The 15,181-nt window shown below is 39.8% G+C and overlaps 1 protein-coding gene across 1 annotated transcript in view; it reads right to left on the bottom strand.

Annotated features, from left to right (window-relative positions):
* The window catches only part of MPDZ (multiple PDZ domain protein), an 88,368-nt gene extending 73,679 nt beyond the window's left edge, over positions 1–14,689 (bottom strand). The window contains exons 1-5 of the mRNA XM_010562087.1: positions 14,674–14,689; positions 13,907–14,073; positions 4,812–5,033; positions 3,710–3,849; positions 1,448–1,661 (exon numbers count right to left, since the gene is read on the bottom strand). Coding sequence (XP_010560389.1) covers positions 1,448–1,661; positions 3,710–3,849; positions 4,812–5,033; positions 13,907–14,073; positions 14,674–14,689 — 759 coding nt within the window. The remainder of the gene's footprint in view (positions 1–1,447; positions 1,662–3,709; positions 3,850–4,811; positions 5,034–13,906; positions 14,074–14,673) is intronic.
* Between the last annotated feature and the right edge of the window lie 492 nt (positions 14,690–15,181).

Genomic DNA, 15,181 nt, shown 5'->3' with positions numbered 1-15,181 from the left:
ATGAACAGATATTGGATTGTCTGATGTCAACAGCACTGGAAAGAAGTAGCTTTGATGGCAGGCTTCCTGTTCTGACAGGAGGAAAACTCCCCTGAAAGAAAGGCGAACGCTAGCTCGCTCACATGTGGCGGTACTGAAGGGACGACTGGAAGCTCCTGATATTGTTTCTCCTGAAGAACAACCCACACCGTAAACTCATCTGAAATTTAAAACCGCAGCTAGTCCTCCACCAACTAGGATCTTGAAAACAAGCAGTTATTCTGGAATAATCAAGGTACTGCAAATTCAAAGCCCTGTAGTACCTGTTTGGGAATCCGCAGTCTTAACACTAATCAATGATGATCAAGCAAAGCCTGAAGGAAAAAGAATGGCTCTAGATAAGCTGCCTTACCCCAGCATTTGAAAGTGAAGGGAACACAAGGACTGGGAAAGGCACGCATAAAAAAAAGAAGGAGTTGTAGCAGGTTTGAAAGGAATATTTTTTGAAGCAAGGGAAGCTGTTCGGAGAATATGGAGGCAACCACACAGAGAAAGAAGTGTGTCTGTCACAAGAATACTGGAAGAGAGCAGGCCTCTGCTATGTGCTGACAGGAAATGTTAGGCCAACCAGCTTTATCCCTGCACACAGAAGAAAAGAATAATTCTGAAATTTCTTCACTAAAGGCCTTATGCTTATGATTAAAATAAACACTAAAATAGCTGCTTTTTCCAGACTGATTGCTCTGTATACTTCTGATTATCGACTCCCTTAAAGAACAGCCACAGATGACTGAACAGAGAAACCTACAGAAACTGAAGATAGGCCGTTTCATACCAGGCCATTACATGAATAAGATACCAGGAAGAGAAAGTGCTGTTAATATCACCATGTTTCTGAGCTATGTTCTCCACACCTAGATGTGCAAAAACTTTCAAAGGAAAGGAAATGTAGCAGAGCTGTTTTATGGGGGTACTAAAGAATGTCCCTACACATGGCATTTTGATGGCTCTCTCTTGGTGTATTACTTGAGTCTCACCACTAACAGACAACAGAGAAACAAACAGAGAAGCACCCATCCAGCTGGTGGTGCAGATCAGATTGCAATGCTTCAAAAATTTTTGTTTGCCCAAGCAGAAGGCGAAGAGCAAAAAAGATCCCATTTCCTGCTACCTCAAAATAAAGCTTCATATAGTAAGGTAAACATGCTGCATTTGCATTGGTGGATACACAGAATTTGGCAGACGGGAAGAAGGAATATGTCCAAGATCAAGATGCCCCCCATCAGCAACCTTGAATATTTTCTACTCTTTGCATAGGAAAGTGTACAACAAAGATAAACAGAAGAAAAAACTCAACGACTGTGAAAGAAATGTACAAACAAGTTACAAAAAAAAGTCTCAAAATACTAGATGCAGCAAACACATACATGCCCAGAACTGAATACACAGATGTTTGGGGTATACTCACCGGGTTGGAATGGGCTGAAACTGTGCTAGCAGCAGATGGAGACCGGGAAACTACAGGACTGATGAGCTGAGGGAAAGTGCCCCTGGCCACAACTAGCTGGACATTATCTTTTGCTTTCTGTAGGATGCTGATAGCCTGTTGATGTGTAATTGTCTGATCAAGGGCTTGTCCGTTAATAGCAAGGATTTGATCTGCTTCCTTCAGCTTTCCATCTCTGTCACGTATGGGTAAACGGGGAAGGGGGATGACAAAATAAACAAACAAGAAAAACCAAAGAAGTGTTGCCACAGAAATTACAGTATTTTGACAATTTTCCAGTATTTTTAATAACCTGTTCTCTATTCCCCCCACTTTTTAATCTCTCCCTGCAGTTTTGCTGAAAGGAGCTGATGCGGCACCCTGGTGATCGCTTCCTTTGAAGCTAATCCCACTGCCACTCTCCCCTCGCTACTACCCCCTAGCTAGCTTTCTTCTCCCTGGACCCCCATGCGAGACTAAGCACGTTAGATCTCAGTCGCTCCCAACTATAGCCTGGGAACTTATGTTTATTCTTGACTTTGAGCCTCTTGCTTAACAGACCAAGTGCTCCACTTTGTTCAGTGCACCCACTCTGAATATTCATCAAACCATGGAGTGGAACACACTTTCATCAAGATGTTATGGAAATAAATTTTGTTTTGCACAAAACCAGGGGAAAAAAAAAGAAAAAAGAATGGGAGGCAGAGAGAGAAACAGGACAACAATGATAAAACAGATCTCTTTTAAAGGAGTGGAAAAAAAGCCCTTAACAAATTAAAAAATAACTTTTTACTTTCTGACAAAAGGAAGCACTACTGTAAAATAACATACTGAGCCCTTCCCCAGATCTACTTCAAAGGAAGTGTATGAAGCCTACACAGATGAGTTACCCTCTGCCTCCTCCACTGCTTCTATTGCTTCTGCAACAAACCAGCAAAAACTCTGGAATCTTGTCTTTGACATCCCAAAGTGGCAATGCTTTGAAAACAAAGGGCAGCAACAAAAACAAGGATCCCTATTACACCAGCTTTTGTGAGTACCTACAGTGTAGAAGCCAAGATACTCAACAGCATTCAGGAAAAACACTATTTAGCTTCAACCCATAATATTTTGACTGTGAATTTGAACTGTTTTTCAGAGTGCTCTTGAAGACTTATTATGGCCAGGGCCTTTCTGATTTATGAGCCCTGTAGCAGTTGTTGAATGTTTCTCTTCTCATCAGTGAATCAGGCAGGCCCTGATTCAGTAAAGATAGGTCTCAACTCCATGGAATAAGAGAAGTAAAAGCAAAGACCTCTTGAAGGGGAAGAGGGGGGGGGAAGAAAAAAAAAAGTAAGTAGAATTTAGGCAGATTAAAAAATAATGTAATGACATAAAGCATGCCACTTTTCATAACTGATTTAACTCTGTAGGCCACACTCTGCCCTCTGTTAAAAGGACAGTGTTCAGACCACAAATCATCAGAACACTTCTCCCTACAGCACAGTGAGAAATAGCACCGAGATGACTTAGCCACCTCACACAACATACAGAGTACACCACGAAGCAGCTCTGGCCAGGATCCTGATCAGCAAATCCACAAACAGAGATACACCCCACCAGACTGCAGTGAACCAGTGCTGCTGCCATTCACCACTGAGTTCATTTGCTCCCTCAGGCTGTTCTTACAGCAGAAATCCATTTCTCTCAGCGCTACTTGTGAAATCAGGACTAGAGTCTAAAACAAACTTTCAGCAAGCTATTATTATTGCTGAGTTTCTGGTAATACCAGCTGAACATCTCTTTTTTAAGAGTCCAACAACTTTAGATCAAGCCTTGCGTGCTGGGTTTCACACCTGCTCAGTGCGACCCTACCTAACAAACAACCCTGCTAGTTACAAGCAATTTTTTTTGCACCAAATTTTTTGGAGGTCCATTCAAGGATGGCAAAATCTGTATTTCAGCTTTAAAAGCCATGACACAGAACAGTAACCTCCCCATTCTCCCTGTTGGAAAGGAGATATTATGAACAAACCACAGAGAAACTACATCTGTAGTTTCTAGAAATTCAGAACAGATCATATGCTGCCCTGTTCCAACATTACATAAATTGTAGTGATAAGTAATTTTAAATCTGCTATGATGTATGGCTTAGAACACGAGAGAAACATGCCCTTGTACCACAAAAACAACAGCAGTAACACAAGTAAATTGCAGCGTCAAGTTAACACTTGGCAAGGTAAAATATTCCAGTAGTGCTCTTACCTATGTGCCACACTTCCCTCCTGGATTTCTTGCACAAATATTCCTAGTTCTCCCCTGTTTTCACTCTTGAGTCCCACAACACTGAAGCCCAGACCACCACTTAAAGGTTTAATAAGCTCAATGGTCTCAACAAGACGACCCTGTTCAGTAGAAGAAAAAAAAGGCTAAAAATGTTAAAAATGTTGAATAGCAGCATTAATGAATGTGGTAAACAACTTGGAAATGAGTTTCTAATTTGACGGCTACAGCTGAACAAGGCTATACCAGCTAATAACTGAAACATAGTTGTTCACTTCCAATTTCTTGCTATCATCCAGAAAAGTGACAATATTAAAGATTTGAGAAATAAAGATTATTACAGTCCAGAAGAGGAAATCAGGAAACAACAACAACTAAATATACAGAGTTTAGGCTTAGTAGCGACTAAACTAGGATGTATGTGTCTATAAAATTTTAGAGGGTACAGGCCAACTCTCAAGCAGAACCAGAAAAAGGACAAATTTCAGAAAGAGGAAAAAAGTAGGACCATGCAAAAGGCTCTCCAGGAGAACAGCAGGAAACTTCCCCTATCTGGCTCTATTACAGGTTAATTAGAAAAATGCTAGAATATATGCCTGGCCATTCTCAGCTCCATTAACTGAAGGGACTCATACACCATTTCTGCCTACCACAGGAAAGCAGTAAGACTACAGAACAATGCGTAGCAAGGCCAAAAAGGAATTTTCCATCTTATTTCCAATCAAGTCACAGAACCAGCTTTCATTAGTTATGCATACAAGAGCATGCTCTGACAAAGCATTTCCCTCATGCACAGCGCGGCAGTCCTACAATGAGCATGGAAATATAATGGCATGCTGATCTGTGAAAGGCACACTGCCCAGCCAAGGACAGTAACTCAGCAGTGACAATGTCAAGGCTACTTTTCCAACTGTTTTCTCATTTACCAATTGCTCCTCAAATTAAAAGGTTGGTTTTGTTTTACATAGCAAGTGAGCTCTGGTTTGCTTAATAACTCAAATTGCTTTTAAATAAACCTACATATATTTTCATCTTCTACATAATCAGTGATCCACATTTCATGGTTACCAGATGACATGCCTACCTGGGACATATTTCTGATCAGCTGCTCAAAGTCATCACTAGAAGACTTCCCATTAACCTGAGGAGTAATGGATCTCATCGATGCTTCTAGCACATTAGCTGGGCTGCCATTCTGGTGAGCCAACAAATATGGCTCATTATGTGGCAAGGACCCCACGTTCACACCATGATGGAGAAGCTGAGGGAATTCACCAGTGGAATGTACAGAAGGTGTAATATTTACCTGTAAAAGATTGATGGCGACACAGATTTACAGACACAGCAGAAACCTCCTCCTTAGCCAAAAGCATCATGATAGGCCAATTGCTTGTTAAAAACATCTGAAATCCCAACTTGCAATTTTAAAAAGACATCTTAAAAAGAAAAATTATCTTTGATATTTATTATTGAAGTTGTGAATTATCTGCATAAAACATGAAAGAAACTGATGAAAATTATCTAAAATTCTTTTCCATAAGCTGCCTGAAATTCTTTTGATTGTATCAGCATAGCAGCTTGAAGTACTCCAACACAATGGTAGAGGTAAGCAGGTATGAACAAGATTTCTGTACAGTACCAGTATTTTTTTAAATGGATTTACCAATTATTTTACAAGAAAATTTTAAAAAACGCATGTGTATTTTGATGAAGAAAGAAAGAAACCTCACCAGCTACATAGGAAACAAATTTCACTGGTCAGGGTTTCTGCATCACTATGCACTACAGCTGCCAATGTGACTCTCTACATATGCTAGAATTAAATAGAGAATTACTGAACAAGTCTTAAATTACCAGGCTAATCTGAAAAACACAGTCATACCTTTACACAGACAGCCTTGCCAATACAATTCTGTTAGAGCAGAAAAGAAAGTAAGAAAATTCTCCGCTTTGCCCAGCCATAGTAAATTACCTATTTTCAAGCAGGTTTCTGCCAACTAATCTAATGAATGGCTGGTGGTGGTATAAAGCTCAGGTGAAGCAGGAGCCTTCATTTGGCTGTTGTCCCACTTGCCTGTTGACTGTCAACAGGCACCGTTTTACTCCACATCGATCTGGTTCTTACTTGCCTGGTACACTAACCACAATTTAGGACAATATTGCAGCAGAATACTCTTCATAGTTGTACAGTGCAAATTTTCTAGCATTCTGCACCACAATACAAAAGACTGGGATTCCCCTTCCTTGAAGCCTTATTTTTAAACTTCAAGTATCAACAAAAAATTTCAAAACGTTAAATGTATTCTAAAATGTCTACTGCACCAGTCTCAACTGTTTAAGCATGCTACTGCCATTAAGTTTATCATATCATTCTCCCAACAGTTCAGTCATTAAAAGGTCAGTATTATTCTCCATCACACAATTCTTTCTCATCTGGGTGCTTTAGGAAAATACAATAGAACAAATATCATTTGTTGAACACCTTATGTGCCTGGGAAGACCCTCAAGTTACAGAAAAGATATCACAAGACAGCAATGGAAAGAAAAGTCCTCAAGAGCACTTAGCCTGCTCTGCCATAAAAAAACGGAAAGAGGAAAGACAGGATGTTTGCAACTCAGTGATTTCCATCACACAGCAATTACATTCTGCTGTCCGTATTTGTGAGGAATCACTTGGGTTATGTTTCAGACAAATCATAATGCCCCAAATGTGCACACATGCACTTTCTTTAATCACATACAGTCATTTCAGCAAGCCTGTAAGGCACAGGTAGATAAGCCTTGTTTCACAGTTCATTGCATGTAACAACACCCAGAGACATAATCAAATTCTGCTGTTCCGTGAATGCAAGATTTCCCCTTACATTATATGCATGGATTTGAAACTAATAAAGTCTATGCCATACTGCATTTCTTATCTGCTTGAGTCCATATAATAGGTTAATTCACTTCCACCTTCCCAATGTCATCCATTTCAATGTATAAAAGTGTATCACTGAACTTGGTCAATTAACATGCTTCATTTCTTGTTCTCCTCCACCTTCAAATCTTCTTATACCTTCTGCTGTCACGTTCCTTCCCACAAAAAATTGTCATGGGTCAAATTATTATTCCTAAAAGTATCTAACACCACTGTAATTAGCCAGTTTTGCACTGTTTCTATTTAAAAACATTTTACATTTCCACAGAAAGACAAGGCTGCCTAATAGCATGAGAGACGCAAACACAAACTACTTCTCAAGGCCATAGTATATGGGTCTGATACCACAAATGTTAGTACATCATGGATATATGTTCATTTTCTAAATTGCAGTGTTCATTGTAGAAAACAGCACTCAACTGCTCTTCCTGATGAAGGTTACCATCCTCAGAGCTTGCTTGGTGAAAGGAGTCACTAAAGAACTCACCAACTAACTGCTCAAGTAAAGCCACCAGGGTTAGCCTAAACAAGCAATAGCATAATATGAGCAAAACCTACTGATTTTGCCCAGTGTAGATTACTGAGCGCTCACATAACCTCTTCGGTGCAGCCTTTGGAGTGGTAACCTCAAACTAAGTAGGCAAGGCTCACCAGCTGAGAGTGGTAATGACTCCAGTGAATCTGATTAAACCTGGAGAAAAATATATGAAATATCTTCAATTTCATTTAGCACCATTCCAAGCACAGCATTACTCTGTCTTGGGACCCTTTTAATGCGGCAGGAGCTTCCTGAGGTTTTGTCCTTTGGGATGGCAGAAGGGGAAGGGTCACTGATATTACTGATAGTCCTATATAATTCAACCATGCATGAATTCCCTGCTTTGAATGGAATGTGCAGTCATCTTCCAAGACAAAAAAGGGCAAAGAAGGAAAATTCCACAATAATGCTAAGAGCAAAATTTGAGACTATATACAGAAAGCTAGAACCTCTTTTGCTTTACAAAGAAAGAGCCATGCAGGCAAAAAAAAGAACAGTAACAGATTTTTAAGGCACACAAACTGACTAGCTAAGGAACCCTTGCTGTGCCCATCCCACTGTCTACTTCCTTTCTACCTTCCTTCATGAATTTCACTGAAGTTTTTTCTATGTTACCACACAGTGTGCAGACTGCTAAGACAGAGACAATCCCAGCCTGTGAAGCTTCTCTCTGGATAAAAAGTCAATGTCTCTTCCTGTATCCAGAACACTCCTTTACACAGAAATGTGTAGGGAACAAGTTGCAACACTGGAAAAATGATGTAATGCACACAAAGTAGATCAAGCAAGCCACAGTAATCCTAAAACACCACATCTTTTGAATAGTATGAATGATACAAATGGTGTTTATATCATGATATTGTTTTTCTTTAATATACACTTCCCTGTATGCACAAACAGCAAAGAAAAAAAAATGAAGCTACACATCAAAAATAAAAGGTTGTTGAGTATGTCACATTGCCCCTATGCTAAATTGTATTATATGCCTTCTCTGAATCTAAAATACTTCTTGTGCCACTCAATATCCCATACAGCACAACCTTCAGTATGCAGAGGAGTTCTGTACCCATCCTGTGCTATGTTCTACATATGTTCTGCTAGTACTGTTTAACAGAAGATTGCTTTATGCAGCTCATTGACTGTTTGTAATGTTCAAACAGCAGGCTAGCCGTGACAGGCACATTAACTTCCACCTGAACACGTGCCCAGTATCGCCATTTTCTTCTCTAGGTAAGTTTGAAGGAGTTCTTCAATTAAGATGCAACAGTCTCCTTAGGGATTTACGTGCTTCTCTCTGGTAGAAAACTCACACATCCCCATGCTAAAATAGAAGTAGCACCAGGCTGATTCATATTTTAGTTTTACATTGTATGTTTTCATAGACCAAATCCTATTCAAATCGGCGATATAGTGCCCACCTTCTCACTCTGACATTTCATCCCTTCTGCATACTTGTATGAGCTAGGACACTACTGCAAACATACAGGAATTGACTGACCACTCCCATTCCTTCTGCCTTCTAAACCAGAAGATTGAAGTTCGTGTTTTTCTAAGACATTTTGCATAACTAATTAACGCTATTATTCTGAAGACACTGGATAGTTTTTATTTGCATGATGGTTGAAACACCACTGAAAAGGAGTGCTGCATACTATATGCAGCAGGAAAAGGCAAAGATGACGCTCCAATCCACACCAGTTTAACTAGAACTTTAAAAAGATTCACCTCAAATCTTCAGTTCAACTGTGATTACAGCACAGCTACAATGCAGTATCAACCACCACCTCTTCAACAGCAGTTGATAGCAACACCTCATTTTCATCACACCTTTTTTAAACAAACACAGCTACACGTTCAGTGGAGGACGTGCTTAACACAGGAAGCCTACCTCACATAAAGTAGCTTCTGACTTGTGAAACTCCAAGAAAAAAACAAAACTCTAAGAAAAATGTCAAATTGTTAACAGAATAAAGTTTTGTGTACGTGAGTGTGCAAAAAACTTAAATTTCAGAATGTCTCCTCCCCTGAAACACACACGCACACTTACACTTGAAAAACATTTGTTTTATAATGACATTTATAATGATCCTAAAGGTAGAAGTTCAGAATCCCCAGACAAATTACAAGCAGAAATGTGACGACCACTCTCTTCCTTGTTGTCCCCCTCCCCAAAATACAGGCTTACAGCATGTGAAAGTTGAGAAGAACTGGTTTAAATTCTTGCTAACCACAGAAGTATAGGTCATTCCAGGGGGAGCAATAAACCACAAGTGGAAATCTCAAGAAGATGATGCTCTTGTGGTTGCATGAAAAATTTTTCATAACATATAAATTGCACTACTTTGCAGTAATAAAATCACCATAATTCCATCAAGAAGTAGCTTTATAGCACTGTGATTGTGTAAGTACCGTATGAAAGAATATTGCTTTGTTTTATAATTTGGCTTACGCTAATTTTCCTTGATTGGCTTTCTCCTTACTGTATGTAACATCTGCAATGTGGACATAATTTGGCATAAGACAAAAAGAAAAATTCACAAATACCACTGAGTATGATAAAACTTATGTTATAGTTGCACAGATGGACACTAAATGCAATCAAATAGTGCTTACATGCAGTTGCTCAAAATATGTTTTTAACAAAAAGGGAGCTACTCAAGCCATGTCTGCAGTGTATCAATACTTAAAGCAATGTAATCAGCATTGCTAGGTCTCAACCTGAGTAAGAAGAAATTCTCGGTGTTTCTGCACTCCAGCCATTGAGCCCCGGCCCTTGGAGACCCCAAGAAGCACAGGGCAGTACTTCAGCTGACTGCAAGCATCCTGAGTGGCAAAAAGGTCAGCTGCAGCAGCGACTGCACTTGAAGTGACGAAGCGCAAGCCAGCCGCCATGCGAGCCCTGCAGGGAGCCAGCAGCGGGGACAGCACTGCCCAGTGCCCTGCCCTGCCCGGCGTTCCCCACAGACACGCTGCCTGTGCCACAGCAAAAGCCCCCGGGGAACCCCAGGAACAGGCACTGGCACTGGCACCAGCACTGCTCCAGCACTGCCCTGCTGGCGGATGAAGCAGATCCCAAATCAGCATCTCTTATAAGCATTTTGCTTCAAAACACAGAGCAAACGGCGTTGTTGCAGAACGGGATTCAGGATAAGAATTAAAGGTCTCCTCTATTTGTGCAAACTACAAAATTAAGCCAGTGTTCACAGGCGGTATGAAAAGACACAGTTTCTCCACTTCTTCCCAATATCCACTCTAGTGCTGACACCCAGCTATCCCACACAAGCCACTAAGTTCTGCTCTGCAGGGGGACTCTTCCCCACTACTGCACCATGAACAAAAAACTATAATTAAACTCACATGCAGAAAAAATCTGAGGAATGCAGCCCAGCCAAGGGAAGCGTATTTTGTTCTGGCACAGCCCTGAGTGGAGTGGAGATGGCAGGAGGAGGGGAGGAAGTGGTGGACAAGGGAGAGACAAAAAGGAAAGGAAGAGAAGCGGGACAGGACTGCATCACCATCTGAGTATTTTCTTTAAAATATTTTATAAAGAAAAGAAAACACCATTGAAAAGTTCAAAACATCACAATATCTATTTTTCTTTTCTGTCACTCCCTTATCTTCAAACAACAAGACAGCTCTTCAGCATGACAAGACAAGCACTCACTGAAAAATAAGGATAGACAGAGGCAGAAAAAAACCAAGTTCCTTCAGTGTTTCTCAACCGAAGCAACTAGTTAAGTCAGGACACTAATTCTCAAAAAAACATCCCTTTGCTGTCCCTAGACTTTTCCCACTCTAGTTCTCAACTTTGCAATGACAGATTTGCACTGCAAACAAATTTTGCTTGCTCATTCAAGAAAAAAAACTTCAAAGCACCTACCAATAAGCCCCAAAGCATCAGAATTGCTGACTTCAGCATCATGCCTCACCAACATCCAGATGAAGCAACCTACCGCTCAGTCCACACTACTGCATGTAACACAAATGCGAATTCAAGAAGCTTTTATTAAGTACACAACAACAATGAAGGGGATCAATTTCCAATTAACTCACAGAATTTTTACAGAAATGGGATGGCAAATCTGAAACACCTCCATGCGTGCAGAAACACAGTTTTTCAGATCTTTTGGTGCTTAAAAGATCATTTATCTGTAGGAAAAAAAAAAGAAAAGGAAGTCTACTATTTAGACCATAAAAAATGGTAGTATCTCACTGGAATGCAAGGAATACTTGGCTGCCAAAACTATGTATTTGTATCCTATTTTTTCCTAAGAAAACATGACAGATGTTTACAAGATTTGCCAGCTCATTTTCCAGACTCACTGCACAAATGTAAGATGGGGTTCTCATTATCATCTTTACACCTTCCAGACACAGTGCCTCAAGACAGGAATATGGCCTACCCTCAAATTTATTCAGGCCACTATAGGCACACAAGTAAGTCTCACTCAGTGACCTACTTCTGCTGGGATGCTTGCAAGGAATCAGTTTGACTTAGAAAGTAAATTGCTATTATTGCTGCTCTACTCTCATCCTCTTTTTGAACCAACACTTCCCTTAAAGATGGCCATCTGAGAATTTTCCAATAGTCTTGTAGCTTTTTAAAAACTCATAAACTAATTAAAAACACAGGAGCAGTTTAACAGACTGTCACTTACACTTCACCTTGAGAAGAAACAGGCCCCCATTCAACTTTCAGTGCAGCTCATCGTGAAACATCACAAAAATTCAGCCATCTTAGTCTTGAGTGGGTAGAGACTGCAATACCTAGTCACTGCACAGCCCAACACCACTTGTCATCCTATCTCAAACACAGCTCTGACTGCAAGTGCTTGGAAAACAACTTGTCTCTTTCCTCAGTCTGGCACAGCTTGGCCAAAAAGCCTGGTCACTATTCACATGCCTTGCAGCTTTCACCAATCCGTAGTTTAAAGAGTTTCAAGAGCACAGCACCTTTGCAGACATAAAAAGAAAACTAAAGGGTGTCCTTGAACAAAACTCAGCCTTTGACAATGCCAAGAAATGCGATTTCTTTAACATGACTGCCTATTTAATGATTTTATTCTTTGTCCTGTTTCAATATGCTTTATAAACATTTAAATAAAGCAAAGAAGAGACAGACAATCTCATGTCATATTGCAGGGAAGAAATGATTCTACAGACAAAATACAGGACACTTTCTGAAGAGCTGACCCAAATCTAAGAATGGCCAGAAACATACATTTATTTGCACGTGCAAGTGTTCATATAAGCACTCATCAAGAAGGGAATTTACATCCAAGTAGCTCCCCTGTCAACTAGACTGGATACGTACCATGCAACACGCACAGGCCACTAAAGTTACCAGACAGATAAACCTGCAGAATTAGGGCAGAAGGTAAAATTGTTATTTGCTTTTTAAAAAATACAGATCTGAAATTACCCATCTGTAGCATCAGCTGCTTCATTTTACTAATTTAGGTGTCTGTATTTAAAAAGAGAAGCATCCTTTAACTTCACAGCTAATGTCTGGAGTGAAAATTTAATTTGTTTTTCACCAAATTCCCATTAATGCTTCAGGCACACTTTCGTTTCTCACTAAGTGTTCCCAGAGTCACCACCACGTAATTCACATAATTTCTGGATGTCACTGTTAAATTCTCCTTGTCAAAGAGCAGAGCAAACAAACCCTCAGAAAGGCTTTTCTGCTACATTTTTTAAATCACGCCAATGTCATCAAGTCTCTACATACCAAGCATGCAAAATCTGAAAAGCATGGTCAGGTATAGCACTGTAGACACCATACTAACTTCCTTCTTGTCTGTGCAAAATAGCATCAAGATAATCCACAAGAAGCAGTAAAGACCAGATTGTGCTCTTCTGCCACACAGTTGAAGTAGCGTCAAGATTGTGATGACTCCTCACCAGCCAGAGTCCAGTCAGACACCAGATGCAGCTCCACACGCCCAGTGTGCAGGGGCTGCATCCTCCCACTTTGGTATTTCTGCATACAGCCACCAACCTGCCCATCTTGCAGGAGTCAACAGGAACAACTATTCGCAAAGCCAGATACACAGTTTAGTCTTAATTCAGTTACTGAACTACTTTTTATATTCTTCAAGTTCTTATTCTGCTGATAAGGAAATTAAATTACAGTAACAAATAATCAAGTCAATACAGTCGAGTTGCTGCCCCTTTTCTCATCCTCACCGAAGACATGCAGAAAAATAATACTTTTACTTAAAACCCTGAGCAAGGAAAAAGAAGGTAGGAGCTCTTGGTTCTCTTTGATCTTTTATTCCTACACAAAAAAAAATAGATTTTCACATCCTTCTGAAGTCAACATTCCACAGCTTTCCTTATATATTCTCATGTTAGCAGGGTAAGACACAAGAGAGCAATAAAAAGCTCATAGGAAAAAAATCCTAAGATCTCATACAAAACATGTTCCTTTTGAAGGACAGAGACAGAAAGCCTTATGTTAATTCCCCACCCAGTATCACAATTTCCCTACCATGAACATCATAACTAACAAGCATAACATAAAAAATACCTACACAAACTATGGGTCTCAAAAAATCCCAGAAAAGTCAATGGGTATGTCGCCCTCAGTTCCCTGAAGCTTTGGATCAGACATTTAATTTAGGCTATTTAATTTCACTATTCAACATGCAGAGACACACACATTTTTGCACCTTCTTAGCAATTTTTCTTTTGTGCCTGGGAGGCTGCTTTTCCTTACCTGATCTCTCAGTTGTTGAACAGAAGTCTGAAGGTTGAGAATTTGGTTAAAGAGAGGACTCTGCAGCACTGATTTCAATAAGCTCAGTTTCTCTTCGTTTGCAATGTCACCTCGATCCCGAAGTTTTGCCTGTAAGCGCTCCATGGCCTGGAGGGCCCGATGTGTATCTGTAGCAATAATCATTCCTGGTCAGTAGCAGTTTAGAAACAGCCACATACAAGCACATAACAGGTTTAAATGTATCCCTCTCTACTGTTTAAACTACAGAGGACTTGAATGGTTCAGTTCTGAACAAAAATCCCAGCCCAAACATGCCTCATGAATCAGGAAGTCAGAGGCAGAACACAAACCAGAAGCCAACAAAAATTACATTTTTGTCCATCAAGAACTGGGTTGCAAAAGCGAAAGAGCCTTAATTAAAATTCAGTTACAGGAACTGTCTTTACAGACCACTCTAAGTAAGTAGTGACAAAAATAGCCATAACAGAAAACAACTGTCCTTTTCATGCGAACTTTTTTAATTCTAGTAAAGATTGAAACAATGAAATCAAGACAACAGGCTAAAAATTAAATACACTAAACAAATGCTGGTACACCTTTTGTTTTAAAATACAAAATACAAAAACCCAAATACATCATGTACTTCTAAGCACAACAGAATTTTTTTACAAACCCTCTTTCAGCAGTATATACCTATGTCCTAAATCCACCATGCACACTTAATTTGGCCACAAAAATACAGTGATAGAAACAAAAAAAAAGATTACCAATGGTTTCCAACATGTTTTCTGCTTCTCAGCTTCTACTCCAATAATGGTAAGAGGCAGCAAATACAGTATTTCCCTGAAAAATAACAGAAAAGGAAAAAGGTCACATTTATAGAGGCACTAAGCTCTGAAGGAGAATAAAAAGCCTGACTTCTGAAAACACGCAACAGCCCACAGAATAACAATCCACAAAAACTGTATCTCCTTGGATAATTAAAATAACCTCAGAGGTGACCATATTCTGAGTCACTTTGGAGTTTAAAACCTGCCTGAAAGTAGCTTTTAGGAATATGCTTTGTAATATTTTTGCAATTCCATACCAAAGCTGCTGTCCGCATACTGTTGCACAACATGTCCTGTATTGCTTTATCAGAAGCTATCAATCACAGCTGTCAATGATACCTTTATACATTTTCATTGCTTTCCTTTTCAGTGATTCATAAAAAAAACCTTCCCTGTGGGATCAGTTTTCAAGCTCTAGGCTGACAATTTCAGGTGCATGAGCCAT

Source organism: Haliaeetus leucocephalus, unplaced genomic scaffold (assembly GCF_000737465.1).
Source record: "Haliaeetus leucocephalus isolate CR32 unplaced genomic scaffold, Haliaeetus_leucocephalus-4.0 Scaffold154, whole genome shotgun sequence".
Taxonomy (NCBI): domain Eukaryota; kingdom Metazoa; phylum Chordata; class Aves; order Accipitriformes; family Accipitridae; genus Haliaeetus; species Haliaeetus leucocephalus.
This window is presented reverse-complemented; position numbering and strand designations above follow the sequence as displayed.